Source organism: Triplophysa rosa, linkage group LG5 (genome assembly GCF_024868665.1).
Source record: "Triplophysa rosa linkage group LG5, Trosa_1v2, whole genome shotgun sequence".
In the NCBI taxonomy this organism is placed as follows: domain Eukaryota; kingdom Metazoa; phylum Chordata; class Actinopteri; order Cypriniformes; family Nemacheilidae; genus Triplophysa; species Triplophysa rosa.
The window spans coordinates 18907555-18922344 of record NC_079894.1 but is presented as its reverse complement, the minus strand read 5'-3'; the positions used below and the strand labels follow the sequence as shown (position 1 = coordinate 18922344).

Sequence of the window (14790 nt, the reverse complement as noted above, 5' to 3'; positions counted from 1 at the left end):
CGAATCCATTACCGCGGTTAATCGTATTACAGAATATCGGCACATGTCTAGTTCACACGCAGTTCGGTTATTTACGAGTTTGACAACCGTATTCTATAACCGAACTCGCACCTTTAAATTTTCGGGACTCACAACCGCATTTGCGGAGAAGCCCTGCTGTGTGAATGGAATCGTACTGGACAACTAGCCCAGCGTTCCATTCCGAAGTGATCATACCTATGCCCTACACCCTTCGAAGAGTAAATCTCTTAGTGTAAACTCTAGAGGGAAAAACGCAATTGTATCTCCTAATTTGTCCATTTAAAATTCACTTGGCAAAAGGAGCGATAAAAGCGACGTTTTGTATGGTGTCCCCTTTCGGAAGGGCCCTTCGGAGGGCGATATATCCCATTTGGAACGCACCACTTGTCTGTCACGTCATGTGACATATTAGCGTGCAGAAGTTTCACGCCGTTAATGACTGGTTGTAGTGAGTGAATCAGTGCAGAACTATTTAGCAATGTTGTGGACTGTTGATCTTCCAACGCCAAACAGGTGCGCAATGGTGCGGTATTCCACAAGCGTCCCTAGACGCCAGACGGCGATTGCGACTATTTTCTGCACACATATTGCTCGTCGCTTCTGGGTGTTGCATTTCGCAATGTGAGGCTCTAGCAATTCACAGAGAAAAAGATAGGAATTGTGCGTCATGCATAAATTTTCAATCCAGTCACTCTCCTCCACTTTTCTCCTCCTGGACTTTTGATCATCCCTTGTATGTTTTGCGATCAGATAACTCCCGGTGCTGCAGACGGGGAGCTCTGTCATCTCACGAAAACATTGTATAAAAAACTTTGCATGCCGTTGTTTACACAGGACTGGCGGGAAATGTGCATTGCTACTCTTTCATTCTTCATGTTATGTGGTTTACTTTGATAGGTGAACTGTCTTTCCCGCGTCCCAGCGCGACATCCGATGGGTTTTCCCAGATCGCATCACATATGTCTAGTCAGTAACAATGACAGGTGAAAACACGCAAGTCCCTTCGCGAGCATATCACGCTCTAATGAAGGGAAATGGGGAGTTACAAATTGCCTTCATTGTAATCCGTCAAAATGACGGACGGACGGACGGACGGCCTTCAGATTTTTCCGTCACTGGTAAAAAAAATCTGTCCATAATTTTTGTTTAACGCGACCTCTGGTACACACACGTACAGGAAAATCTGGACCACGGCCAATCAGAGGGGGGTCCACCCTTCACTATCTCTGATTGGTTTAGACCACGATATGCGCCTAATGTGTGTCTGTTGTTGAATCACAGGGAGACTTTCAGAGTCGAGGAGACTTTTTTTCTCCCTCGAACGGCTGGTCGCACCGGTGCGTCCTCAGATTTTTCTTAGTCGCACCATTGAGAAATAAGGTCGCACTCTCTAGAGCCCTGTATTATCATAGATATGGCTATTATCGCACTTTCGGGTAAATTCCAATCGCATTCATGTGCCCCACACACTTAGAAGGGCAGATCCTTTGATGTGCAAGTTCTGGAGGGAGATGAACAGCTGTTTTCGTAAATATAGCTGTTTAAATCGTATATAATGAATGCAGTAATAAAAACAACACAGTTTTTCCCTTATCTGAAACCATAGTTCACGTGGTGTTGTACCCTTCTTGGACAGGCCGATCAAATCGCTTTATAAGACGTCAATCGTTATGAGCTGCCGGGAATTACTTTCATATTGAATGTAGGGCGGTGCATTTCTTAAAGCTCACCATTCTTCAATTCAAGTCTCTCTGCTTATTTGAAGTGTTAAGACGGGCCAGATAAAAATGATTGGCGGAGCGCATTTGGCCGCCAGTTGACTAGCCCTGTTGTAGATCATCAAACAAATGAATAATAATAATAACGTACTTTGTTCCATTATGTTAATCATTGTATGAAAACTCTTTGTTTGCTTTAGTGTCCAAAGTCAGTCCTGGAGGGCCGGTGTCCTGCAAAGTTTAGCTTCAACCCTAATCAAACACACCTGAACAGCTAATCAAGGTCTCACAAAGCAGACTAGAAACTTCCAAACAGGTGTGTTGAGCCAAGTTGGAGCTAAACTCTGCAGGACAGTGGCCCTCCAGGACCGACATTGGACACCCCTGTGTATAGATGGACAGCTTTACAAAATGAAGTTTTTTATGTGCTACAGCTTGACGTTTCTAATTTAAGTGTCTTTTGATTGGCTGCAAGGTTTTATTGTTCTTCAGCTGAACAAAAATTGCATTTACTCTGATTGGTGGTCAATTTAAAAAATAAATATTAATGTGTATAGTTGTTGTTGTGATGCTTATAATATTTACCTTAGGAACCAACTAACAAGCACGTGTCTCCATTTTGTCCACAGAGCAATATATTTTGCTGCCTACTCCACAGCCAAAGAGAAGCTGAATAATGTGTTTGTTCCTGATTCCACACAGGTGCACATGCTATCCGCTGGTTTAGCAGGTAAGAGTCTCGGCAAACGTCTTTCTCGTGCTTTGTAAATGCATTTTTTGACTTAAGTTTGCATTGGGTTTTTTGGTTGAATTTCACACACTGAACTAAAATGATACTCATCTCTTAGTGTGCACAAAACAACAGATTGCATCTTTAGGGGGCGTTTATAACCAATGTTTCTCAGTCACTTTGTTTTTAGCAATGACAAAACATTGAGATAGTCTTCTTACAATATCATGTTTTGTCCTAGTGACCAGCTTATTATACAAATGGGGGAGTTTAGCCATGGTTTTGCCCCATATTTCGGGTTACGTTTATGAAGGTATGATAGAATCTAGACAGAAAGCACAATTGAAGACTTTCAGGATCAAAATGTTTCTTTTGAAGCAAATATTGCTCAGGAAAATCAGAGGAATAAAGTAGTAACTTTATTAAATTTAAATGATTTTCTTAGTATCTCTGTCAGCAGAAGAAGACCATAGATGCAGTAATAATAATGTAATAAATTGAGAAATTTCAGTCTTAAGAATTTCTAAACGTAAATAAGTCTGTTATAGTTGCCTGAAAGATTATTAGCAGTAACGAACAAACCATGTTAGCATATCAGGAAGACTACATGAAGAAAGACAAAAGGTCCTCAAAGTTTAGGTTGTGCTTTCCTTTCCCACTTTCTTTTTTTCCTTTTTTGTTTTCTTCTACCTTTTGAGGACTGGAGGACATAAGTCATTACATGCCAGTGTGCTTCTAAACAGTCTGGCTTCACACGCTGTCTGTGCTGTGTGTAGTAGCGGCCGCTAGCAGGGCGCTACGCTAACATGTAGAGTCCCATGCGCGGTGGGCAGCGGTCCTCGCGACTGACACGGGCGGGATCGGGACGGCTCAGGTAGTCACGTCTCTACTCACCGGTATGATCATGATTCTCCTAATGATAATGCTGATTCATAATAATGATGGTTATTCAATTCATGTAGCCGGTGTAGCTGGCTTGCAGTCTTTTAACCTCCTTGTGATTACGCAGTTTTGACACATGGCCCCCTTGCCAGCCTGTAACCCCCCGTAAAGGTAAATTCAGTGTAAGAACCACATGCACTTTTTTCATTTTTTGCAATCCTGAATGCTAACCTTGTCATTCGATTCCAGTGCATTGTAAGGGTATTTTGACGTAAACACTCAGCATGTGCTGTCTGTACTGTGAAGATAAGAGAAAAGGGGCCATGCTTACGTCTCAACCCCACCTTACAGCACACGTAGTCCTGATGTTACCAAAGTGGTTAAATATAGGGCCTTGAATCCCTGTAATGGAAAATTGGCATTCGATAAGGGATAGTCCTATGAAATATTTATTACACGTGTCGCTCTGTTCTCTCAATGAAGTACGCCATAGTACACTATTTTGTTTCTTGTGTTCACTCTTTGTGTCGGCGTTAGTTTACAGCAGTGAAGCTACGGGTTAGCTCGGTTCCTGCATCACGATGCACATGAATTTACAGTCATGTGTGGCCATTGCGTTTGTTGAGGTTACAAACCATTACCATTAAGGGTCTGATTAGACCAACCTTAAGAGGAATCCTAGAATAACTGCTTCAGGTCAATACACGATCGTAAATTATGGTCAAAATTTTTTTGCTCTCTGAATTTTTGATATACTTTAGTGTTTTTCAATCCTCATCAAATGCATCTACAGATCAAATGCAAAGTTATTGCAGTGGTACTATTTTGGTGGCCCTGAATTACATTTTAGATGAAATGCACAGAATTTGTTTTTCCTGCATGATTGCAATGATGACTTTTGTCAACAGGAATGACAAGGTTAGCATTTTACACTCACATGCACTGCCTCTAATTCTCCGTAAAGTTATTGTTGATATCAAATTTGATCCCATTTTGAATTGTTAGCTGTAATTCAGCATTGATAAAAGCTTAATTATGAAAATAAATAGTGTTGCTTCTTTGTAGCTGCTGCAAGATCAGCTCTGTTCTTTACCTTAAAGTGGAAATTAACCATCCAGTCAAATTAACATTATTTATTAAATAGGTTTCCACTTCAATCAAAAATGATATAGTAAACCAGATTAGTGTGACCATTTAAAAGAAAAAAGGATGCCTTTGTATAGGTTTTGTAGCAAGGGCGCCGCCATCTGTATTTATTCAAATATGTCTAAGTTGGTAAACTTCTATAATAGACAATAACACCCCTTTTCAATTTGTATTAATATCTCGTTTTAACTAAATATTTCCTCTGATAATCCCGTGGCTTTACAGTTTCCATGTTTCACTGTCTCAAGTGTTATCTTTCCCTATATGTCCTCCACTGTCCTGTATTTAACAGTGTCTCTCCCATTATGTCTGATATGAGGCAACCAACCCGGTGACGTCACAGTCAGCTGTACTGCAAGATGGCGGCGCCCTTTGCTACAAAACCTATACAAAGGCATCCTTTTTTCTTTTAAATGGTCACACTAATCTGGTTTACTATATAATTTTTGATTGAAGTGGAAACATATTTAATAAATAATGTTAACTTGACTGGATGGTTAATTTCCACTTTAAACTTTAACATGAAAAACACTGGTCTCCTTTAAAACTCAAAACTTCTCTCTTTCATCTCTCTCTCTCTCTCTCTCTCTCTCTCTCTCTCATTCAGTCTCTGTTCCAAAACCTAGTGAACTTCCTACGTGGACAGTTATTTAGACTGAACTTTTTAGTCCGTATTTTGTCTTTTTTTTATATATTGTACTACACTATAGGAAGGTAACGATTCGAGAATCGATTATAATATGTGACGATTCAAGTCAGTTGAGAGTTAAATGAATCACGATACATGTTCTGAACTGCAGGGGCTCTGTGTATTTCAAACTTGGAAAACATGGATATGCTGATGTGTCTTTAAAAGTCTTAGTTTATTTATGTTAAAGAGACTTGTATTAATTGTTTTTTATTTGATTTGGAATTTGTTTTAAAATTGCAATTGAGTTTGGTTATTTGACAAAATATTTTTTATTTTACAAAGATACAAAGATTTGTCTCAACTCATTTTGTTATCCTGAAAAAAAACGATTGCGAGATTAGTATCGTGAATCATATCGCATCGTGAGCTGAGTAAATCGTTACATCCCTATTACACTATATACAATACTGCCTTCAAAATACTTTTCAAAAACTAGGTATTTTAGGAGGTAGCTAGGAGTGTGACGAGATCTTGTGGGACGAGATCTCGCGAGATCCGATGTCTCGTGAGAACACAATTCTCTTACGCAATTGACATGATTGAGTGCTGGGCTTGAAATTGCGACCATTTTAGTCGCATATGCTCCCTAAATTTAACCTGTGCGACCTCAAAATATATTTGGGAGCATTTGTGTGAGTGCACATTTTGTTGTGGTGCGACCTGTTTTCCTTACTGTACAGAACACGCTAATAACTGCACAATGTTTGTGCGTGCTGCGACAGTGACCAGCCCGGCCATTCATAAACCACGTGATTTTCCATCCCGCGGTGCTACTTTCCCACCGTACACACGCGCTAGACAGACGGGCGGGGAGGGCGCAGCGCACGGCTGAACAGCAGCTGAGCTGATTGTACCACAAGTACAGTGTAGCAATTGCAAGTTCACATTACTTTATTTTAAATGCATTCACAGGCAAACCTCGTCAGAAACGGATCATCTGTCTCTTACTTATGTGCAATAAGCATAAAACATGATGTGTTTATGTAGTTTTAACTGTTTCTCTGAAGACTTTGAGGGTTCAATCAGTGGAGGAAGGAGGATTGACAGTGTGATATGATCGCCACCTCTGCTAACACTAGCACTATGCCAAAGCATATAGAGAAAACAACAACAGCTCTTTACTAAAAGCTATGCCTGTTAAGAAAACAAAGCATACGTTTTGTGCAATTACTGCCTGTCATTTGAGTTTGTGACAAAACATTTAGCAATGTTTACATATTGTTTATTACTGCATAATATAATTCATTCAAATAGAAGTTTAATGAGTTTCATAAAGTACAGGTTGATTTTATAATGCCTACATTTTTTGCATTTTGTGTTAAGGTGTATAAAAGACAAAAACAATTCCTATATATTTCATCGTTGAGGATTTCATTAAAAAAGTCTAATTCTCATTCTCGTGAACCCAGTCTTGTCTCGTGAGATAAGTGTCTCGTCACACCCCTAGAGGTAGCATAATTAAAATGCCTAACTTGTAACATCCTCATTGGGGGAGTTTGTCTGTCATGCCTTAAATGCTGCTTGGCCAGGTTTGTTTGGAACAGAACTTCTCTTTCTCCTCTGTTATTCCCTTAACTTTGTCCCCAACTGACTCTCTCTCTCTCTCTCTCTCTCTCTCTATCCATAAAGAGGAAAGGAAAATTCCAGCACTCACTTAAGTGTTAAAAATGAGGGTTGGGAGGAATTAAATGGTTGTTTGATGTAACTGGTGGGCGGGGATTTATTGTGGTGGGTGGGGTTTGTTGAAGTGTTCCACTCCCTCATGTGTTTGACATGACTCTGAGGGGCATGTGGACTGCTGCTTGTGACTGTGGTACAGAAAAGCCTGTGTCTATTTTAGGCCTTTACTGTAGCTTTCACCCTGCGTGAGGGTCTGTGAGCCAGCCTGCTCTGCCCCCCATATCTGCAGGCTTCGTCCTGCAGCTGTGAGGAGAGGAGCTTTGCCCCTCCCCTGTGAGTACTCGTCAGAGACACGCTCTCTCTATCTCTCTTATTCTCTCGATCTTTCATTCCCCCTTCACCAGTTAAATGTTGTAGGCCTCTTACCTTCTCTAGAGCTTCTACTCTAGCTCAGTATACCTCCTTATGGTTTATTCTGAGAAAACACTGTTTATACTGAAGTTTTACACTGTATTGTTAAAAACGCATATGAATATCTTAAATTGCAATTGTCTCTTTCGTTTTTTTTTGTTTGGGGATTTCTAGTATATTTTGCACCCAACACCGCAACCCGGTCTCGTCAATCTGCATATAAATAACACGAGCTATACGCTTTACATTGCGTGTAATGCATACGCCAAAATCCAATCTTGTGCGTGTATGATACGCCAATATTTCCCATTAGCTTCGCTGGACAGCAGACGTGTCCACAACGCGACTAAATTATATATTGTGGTGTAATTTTGCCATCATGACATGTAGGGTGTGATTGTTGTTTTAATCGGACATTGTATTTTGTGCATGTTTATTATTTAGTTCGCGCAATTTAGACGCGTTTGAGCACGTAACCCGACACCACCCCACCCTAAACCTAATAGTTTATGTATTATGCAATATAAAACACAACACATAACAGGCAGATACGGCTAGATGCTATTTATTCCAAAAGTGTGATCATTCAGAGCGTTCCGAGGCCAAAGAACAGACCCAGAAGCGATCCCCCTTCTCCGTCCGCCGTAAACTCTGAGCACGCACAGATTTAAAATTGCCGCCGAAACAGACGCGTTGCGCCAGCTTTGATTTGGAAACGGCATTGGCTCTCGTGTCTCTGGTTGCGTCATTACGTTAGCTTATGTTACGAAACTGCATTGGCTGCCCTGCTCCAATTGCGTCACACGCTAAGCTAGAGTGTATAGGCTTGTTCGACTTGATGCGGCGCCGCAAGATCCGGCAGGCGGATGACATCAAAGTACCGCGAGAGCCATTCGAAAAACCATAAAATGTTTGCTTTCGAATCGCTCTCGCGGTACTTTGATGTCATCCGCCTGTCGGATCTTGCGGCGCCGCATCAAGTCGAACGAGCCTTGTATTTTTGAACGAGAGGGGCTGCAGCTGACGTACTGTGCTCGCACAATGATATCGTACGCCTATAGAAGACTCGGAATGCAACACAACCTGTTTGTAATGCTTTTATACTGGTGTCGGTCAGTGCTTCAATAAATACCCGTGGCTGACTTCTGTTTGCTTGTTGCATATTTTATGTCTTTGGGAAGCGGGTGGGTTTAGGTTTAGGGTAGGAGTGGGGTTAGGTGCTCTAAAATATCTATTAAAGTACGAATAATACGTATTTATAAAATCATTCAGTTTTAGAACTGCAAAAAACGAACAAGTCTCGTTATGACGCCAGGCGAACGACTGAAAGCAACTGAAGGATTGGCGTCTCACATGCACACTAAATTGGGTTTTGGCGTATGTATCACACGCAATCAGAAAGCATAAACTCGCGTTATTTATACGCAGATCGAGGAGATCGGGTTACACCGAGCCCAGGCTTTCTACATTTTGCTGCAGTTGAATTCTAGAACTGATAGTTCCCCCCAGCATTAGGCAGAATATTTTGCTGTTGCTTTTAATTCTGTTAATACAATGCAAGCATACATTTAAACATAAAATGCTTTTAGGACACACGTCATTTTTAACATTGCAACCTTAACTTGCATATACAGGTGCTGGTCATATAATTAGAATATCATCAAAAAGTTGATTTATTTCACTAATTCCATTCAAAAAGTGAAACTTGTGTATTATATTCATTCATTACACACAGACTGATATTTTCAAATGTTTATTTCTTTTAATTTGATGATTATAACTGACAACTAATGAAAATCCCAAATTCAGTATCTCAGAAAATTAGAATATTACTTAAGACCAATACAAAGAAAGGATTTTTAGAAATCTTGGCCAACTGAAAAGTATGAACATGAAAAGTATGAGCATGTACAGCACTCAATACTTAGTTGGGGCTCCTTTTGCCTGAATTACTGCAGCAATGCGGCGTGGCATGGAGTCGATCAGTCTGTGGCACTGCTCAGGTGTTATGAGAGCCCAGGTTGCTCTGATAGTGGCCTTCAGCTCTTCTGCATTGTTGGGTCTGGCATATCGCATCTTCCTCTTCACAATACCCCATAGATTTTCTATGGGGTTAAGGTCAGGCGAGTTTGCTGGCCAATTAAGAACAGGGATACCATGGTCCTTAAACCAGGTACTGGTAGCTTTGGCACTGTGTGCAGGTGCCAAGTCCTGTTGGAAAATGAAATCTGCATCTCCATAAAGTTGGTCAGCAGCAGGAAGCATGAAGTGCTCTAAAACTTCCTGGTATACGGCTGCGTTGACCTTGGACCTCAGAAAACACAGTGGACCAACACCAGCAGATGACATGGCACCCCAAACCATCACTGACTGTGGAAACTTTACACTGGACCTCAAGCAACGTGGATTCTGTGCCTCTCCTCTCTTCCTCCAGACTCTGGGACCCTGATTTCCAAAGGAAATGCAAAATTTACTTTCATCAGAGAACATAACTTTGGACCACTCAGCAGCAGTCCAGTCCTTTTTGTCTTTAGCCCAGGCGAGACGCTTCTGACGCTTCCTGCTGCTGACCAACTTTATGGAGATGCAGATTTCATTTTCCAACAGGACTTGGCACCTGCACACAGTGCCAAAGCTACCAGTACCTGGTTTAAGGACCATGGTATCCCTGTTCTTAATTGGCCAGCAAACTCGCCTGACCTTAACCCCATAGAAAATCTATGGGGTATTGTGAAGAGGAAGATGCGATATGCCAGACCCAACAATGCAGAAGAGCTGAAGGCCACTATCAGAGCAACCTGGGCTCTCATAACACCTGAGCAGTGCCACAGACTGATCCACTCCATGCCACGCCGCATTGCTGCAGTAATTCAGGCAAAAGGAGCCCCAACTAAGTATTGAGTGCTGTACATGCTCATACTTTTCATGTTCATACTTTTCAGTTGGCCAAGATTTCTAAAAATCCTTTCTTTGTATTGGTCTTAAGTAATATTCTAATTTTCTGAGATACTGAATTTGGGATTTTCATTAGATGTCAGTTATAATCATCAAATTAAAAGAAATAAACATTTGAAATATATCAGTCTGTGTGTAATGAATGAATATAATATACAAGTTTCACTTTTTGAATGGAATTAGTGAAATAAATCAACTTTTTGATGATATTCTAATTATATGACCAGCACCTGTACATACTATACATAAATACAGTAGATATATAATTGGTTGCTGTGCAAATTTCACTTAATAATATTTTATCATGTCATCATGCCTGTACATGCATGGCATGAATTTAAAGAATATCACAGCGATGGTATAATTCATTGCCCATGCTGTGACAAAAGCATAATCAAAAGTGTTTATATGTAGCCATGGATAGGGATTATTTTTATTTTAGGATTCTTTTATCACAATGTTCAGTTCATTTAGTCTGCACTCTATGCTTTTTTATCAAATAAATCATATTTATAAGTACAGCCAAATTGGATTCGGAGTTCAGTTATAGATAGAACACAGCTTAGTGCTTTAGCTAAAAGGCTTGATTTGTTGTTGTGGCCAGTGCTCTAAGATGTGCTTATGGCTTTCATTTACTTAAATGTTAAGTTTAATGTTTTTTTTTCGGATGCTGGAATCTTTTCGAAGAAAACATACTCCATGTCACATTGGTGTTGGTCTAGGATGCTGTGATATGATGTAATATCTGATTGTACAACTTAAAATGGGGTTTATAAACCGAAACAAACAGGCCATAAGCATATTTTACAGACGTCCACAGCATTTCTTTGAAGTGTGGAATTTCTTTAGGAAGAGTTTGTCTGTTTTAGAGGCATTAGACATGCAAATTGTCCTGTGCTGAGTCACTTTGACTGTATCACTTCTGTGTCTCATCCAAACACCTTATTTTCCCAGGGTTCACTGCCATTACAGCGACTAACCCGATCTGGCTTATAAAGACACGCTTGCAGCTTGATGCCAGGTGGGTGACACTCTATTTCGAGTGTTTATTTAAACACACTAGTGTCTCGATGCCAGAAAGGTACTTTATGCAAACAGTTTAGCACTTTAGTGTTAAGTATCTACAACAGGAATATCCATTCGTGTGTCTTTCTGCTGTTTCGCAGGAACCGTGGAGAAAAAGGCATGAGCGCATTTGAGTGTGTCCGACGGGTCTATCAGTCAGATGGGTTACGGGGATTCTACAGGGGCATGTCTGCTTCCTATGCTGGCATTTCAGAGACTGTCATCCATTTTGTCATCTATGAAAGCATTAAACGCAAACTTATAGAGTCCAAGGCCAATGCTAACATGGATGATGAAGATGAATCTGTAAAAGACGCTTCGGACTTTGTGGGAATGATGCTGGCCGCTGCTACATCCAAGACATGTGCCACATCAATTGCCTATCCTCATGGTGAGTGCTGATTGTTCGCCTTTATGTATGCCTAAAAATTTTGTAATGATTTCCGGTTTCAATGTTAAAATGTAACTGTAAGAGGTGGAAAATGTCACTGTTATTACTAGCAAATTCAAAATAGCTTTGTTATCTAGCAAAGTTCTCTGATGAATAACTGAAAAACATTTGCTCATTTTCCCTCTTTCTCTCTCCCTAACAGAGGTTATTCGCACCAGACTACGCGAGGAGGGCAGCAAGTATCGTTCGTTCTTCCAAACTCTAAACACGGTGGTCCGTGAGGAGGGTTACAGAGCGCTGTACCGAGGCCTCACCACTCATCTGGTCCGACAGATCCCCAACACTGCTATTATGATGTGCACCTATGAGCTGGTAGTCTACCTGCTCAATGGTTAACTTCTGGAGGGAAAGCGAGAGAGGGAGAGAGAGAAAAAATGAACAGGGCGGGAAAGAGAAAGCTAGAGCAAGACAGGAAAAGAGAGAAAGATTGTCCCAGGCTTAGACCAAAGGAAGTAGAACACATTTATAAACACATTGTTATCCCGGACCCCTAGAGGGGGCTGTAGTCTCGTAAAGAAAGTCAACAGAATGGATTTCAAGCCTGTCAGACTGGAAAGCATTTCACAAAGTAAGACTGAGGGTAAACAGACACGCTAAAGCAATCTGTTTGTTTGTTTCTCTAGAAATGTCACGAAAGTCTGTTCTGAAAGGACAATCAAAGAGGAGAATGCTTGAAAATAAAAGAAACCACCGAATCTGCCGAATTCCTTGAGTCTTGGATTGCAGTTCTTGGATGTTTCACAGTCATTTCATTTCAAAAATAATTTTGAACGGAGCCAGAGCTTTATAAAACTGATTTCCCCTACTTTATAAAAAATGTCCGATATGACTCAAGGAAGGAAAAAAACACAATAAATGTGTTTCTCCAAAGTTTTCTGTATTTCACACATTGTTAGTTCAAGCATTCTCCTCTAGAGGTCACTTTCCACTCTTTCCAGGCAGATGGTGTCTGCGCACAAACGTTCATTTGCTGTCATTCAATCGTGGTCACGTGATCCGTGGCCCCTCATGTGCTTCAAACTGAAGTGTTTCTTGTTGGGTTCATATTAAGTTTAACCTTACTTATTTTGTGTGTGCGTGTGTGTGTGTTAATTTGATTGTCATATTGTTGTCCTAATATCAGTATATATTTTTAATTGGGAGGTATTGTCCTGCTTGCGTCACTGGGCCTCTTTACTGAGATGGAGCGTTCTCAAATGATCACTGCTGGGTGTTAGATATGAATTTCAACAATGGGCTTTGTCTTGAGTTCTGTTACATTCCGTTCGGAGTGGCTAACGCTAACCCTGAGCGTGTTGTTGTAACAACCACCAATAAACAACATGCCACATTGTGACATCCAAATTTGTTGTAAGGTAACAGTCATTTAGAATAAGTGCACCCCCACCCCACCAACCCCCTTATTGTGGAGATACAAGCAAAATACATTTGCAGAAGTGTATCCCACCCCCGGATCCCCTCTTAACAGGTACGTCTAAATGACCGTTTATGCACTTTGTGGCCTGTCTGGGCTTGCGCAAAACGTTTTTTCCTTTTTTTTCCGTATGTGACAATTTTAATCTTGTATTGTAAAACATAGTATTACTATGTAAGCAAGACAGTGTTTTGCTAAACAGTTCCCTTTGGAAGCTATTGTACAGTTAAGTGTACTAAACTTTTAGTGAAGGATATTCTTGTATGTGTATATACTGTATGCATATCAAACATCCAGTGTTCAGAACTGAAGTCCTCTGAATATGCAGTAGTTTGCGGTTCAAAAAGTATTATTTGAATGACTGCATATGTATGTTAGAATATTACAGAAGGATTCTTTGAAACTTCGTTGAATGTTGTGTTCTTTTTTTATAGTTTATGAAAATGTTTATGATTTTTCAAATCACTCCTCGTTCTGCCCCTTATGCAAAATAATTTCCCAGTGTTTTCATCTCTGTTGGTTTACATTACTGTTGTCTGTACTTTTGCACAGTCATAATAACTGTCCATTCTTATTGAGAACTTCAAGACTCAATGTAGGCAATGCTTTTAATTCATTTGGGCTTCAAAATATATTTTTAAAACATATACACTGGGAAGCCTTATGCTGGTAGATTCCCTATGGTTTCAAAACACAGTAGGCATCCTTAAATACTAACATTAACAGTTCATACGTTCAACAATGGTCATGATAGCATTTAACTATTAACAGGAGTGATGTTAATCTCATACAGTACATTTCAGCACATCTCTGTTTAGCTGGCTGTCCATTTCAAGTCTGTTTTGTTGTATAGCTGTCAATATCCATAATGCTCCGCCCCTCCACTGCTGGAAAAGTACTATAATGTCCAGCATGACATTGGTTATTTACATATATTATGCATTTAGTGCTGGGCTATATGTTATGTCCAGCAATGTGATGGTCTACGTTAAGCAATTTTCAGATTTTTTTTTTCAATTTTCTCAAAAACGGTTTTTTTTCTTCAGAAACCAGAGGCTTAAATGAGCCAAATGTCAGGAATAATTTTTAAGTGTAATTAATGTATAAATAGAATATCGTAAAGAGAATAATTGTTATTGGATTAGTAATCATAGCCAATAAATAGTTGAGCTATGTTTAAAGACGTAATGCCCTTGTGTTAGTCATCTCTCGCAAACATTCATTATGCTTTAAGTTGGCAATACACAGATGCACTTCACAGCTGAGGGACTTAAATGGCATAAAAGTACTTGGAATGGCATTTAAAAAAAAAAGTAATGTAGGGGCTGTCAGTAAATATCTGTGAGAGGCTAAATGGACAGATGGCTAAAATAGAGAAAGCTTCTCTCAGCTGAGCGTAACCATCTGATAAAAAATTTAACATTCTATATTAAAAATGTCCTCTTTTATTTCATACCCTTATTGACATTCAGCAGTATTTCATGTGTGGTGGTGTCTTTATTGCAAACTTCGACATGACCAACACTAACAATTTGTACGCCAACATCTTTCATTTCAATCTTTTCTTTTGGCTTTTTTTAAAGTCTAGTTGTTTATGGTAAACGTGGCCTATTCTTTGCTGGTTATGTGATCTCATACCTCTTTTTGTACAAACTGTCAATAAAAACAAATGCAAAACCCATGTTG

At 39.9% G+C, this 14790-nt stretch overlaps 1 protein-coding gene across 1 annotated transcript in view; it reads left to right on the top strand.

Annotated features, from left to right (window-relative positions):
* The window catches only part of slc25a36a (solute carrier family 25 member 36a), a 31461-nt gene extending 18348 nt beyond the window's left edge, over positions 1-13113 (top strand). The window contains exons 4-7 of the mRNA XM_057335191.1: positions 2369-2469; positions 11129-11195; positions 11341-11630; positions 11833-13113. Of these exons, the coding sequence (XP_057191174.1) occupies positions 2369-2469; positions 11129-11195; positions 11341-11630; positions 11833-12026 (652 nt within the window). The 3' untranslated portion in view covers positions 12027-13113. The remainder of the gene's footprint in view (positions 1-2368; positions 2470-11128; positions 11196-11340; positions 11631-11832) is intronic.
* The last annotated feature ends 1677 nt before the right edge of the window (positions 13114-14790 follow it).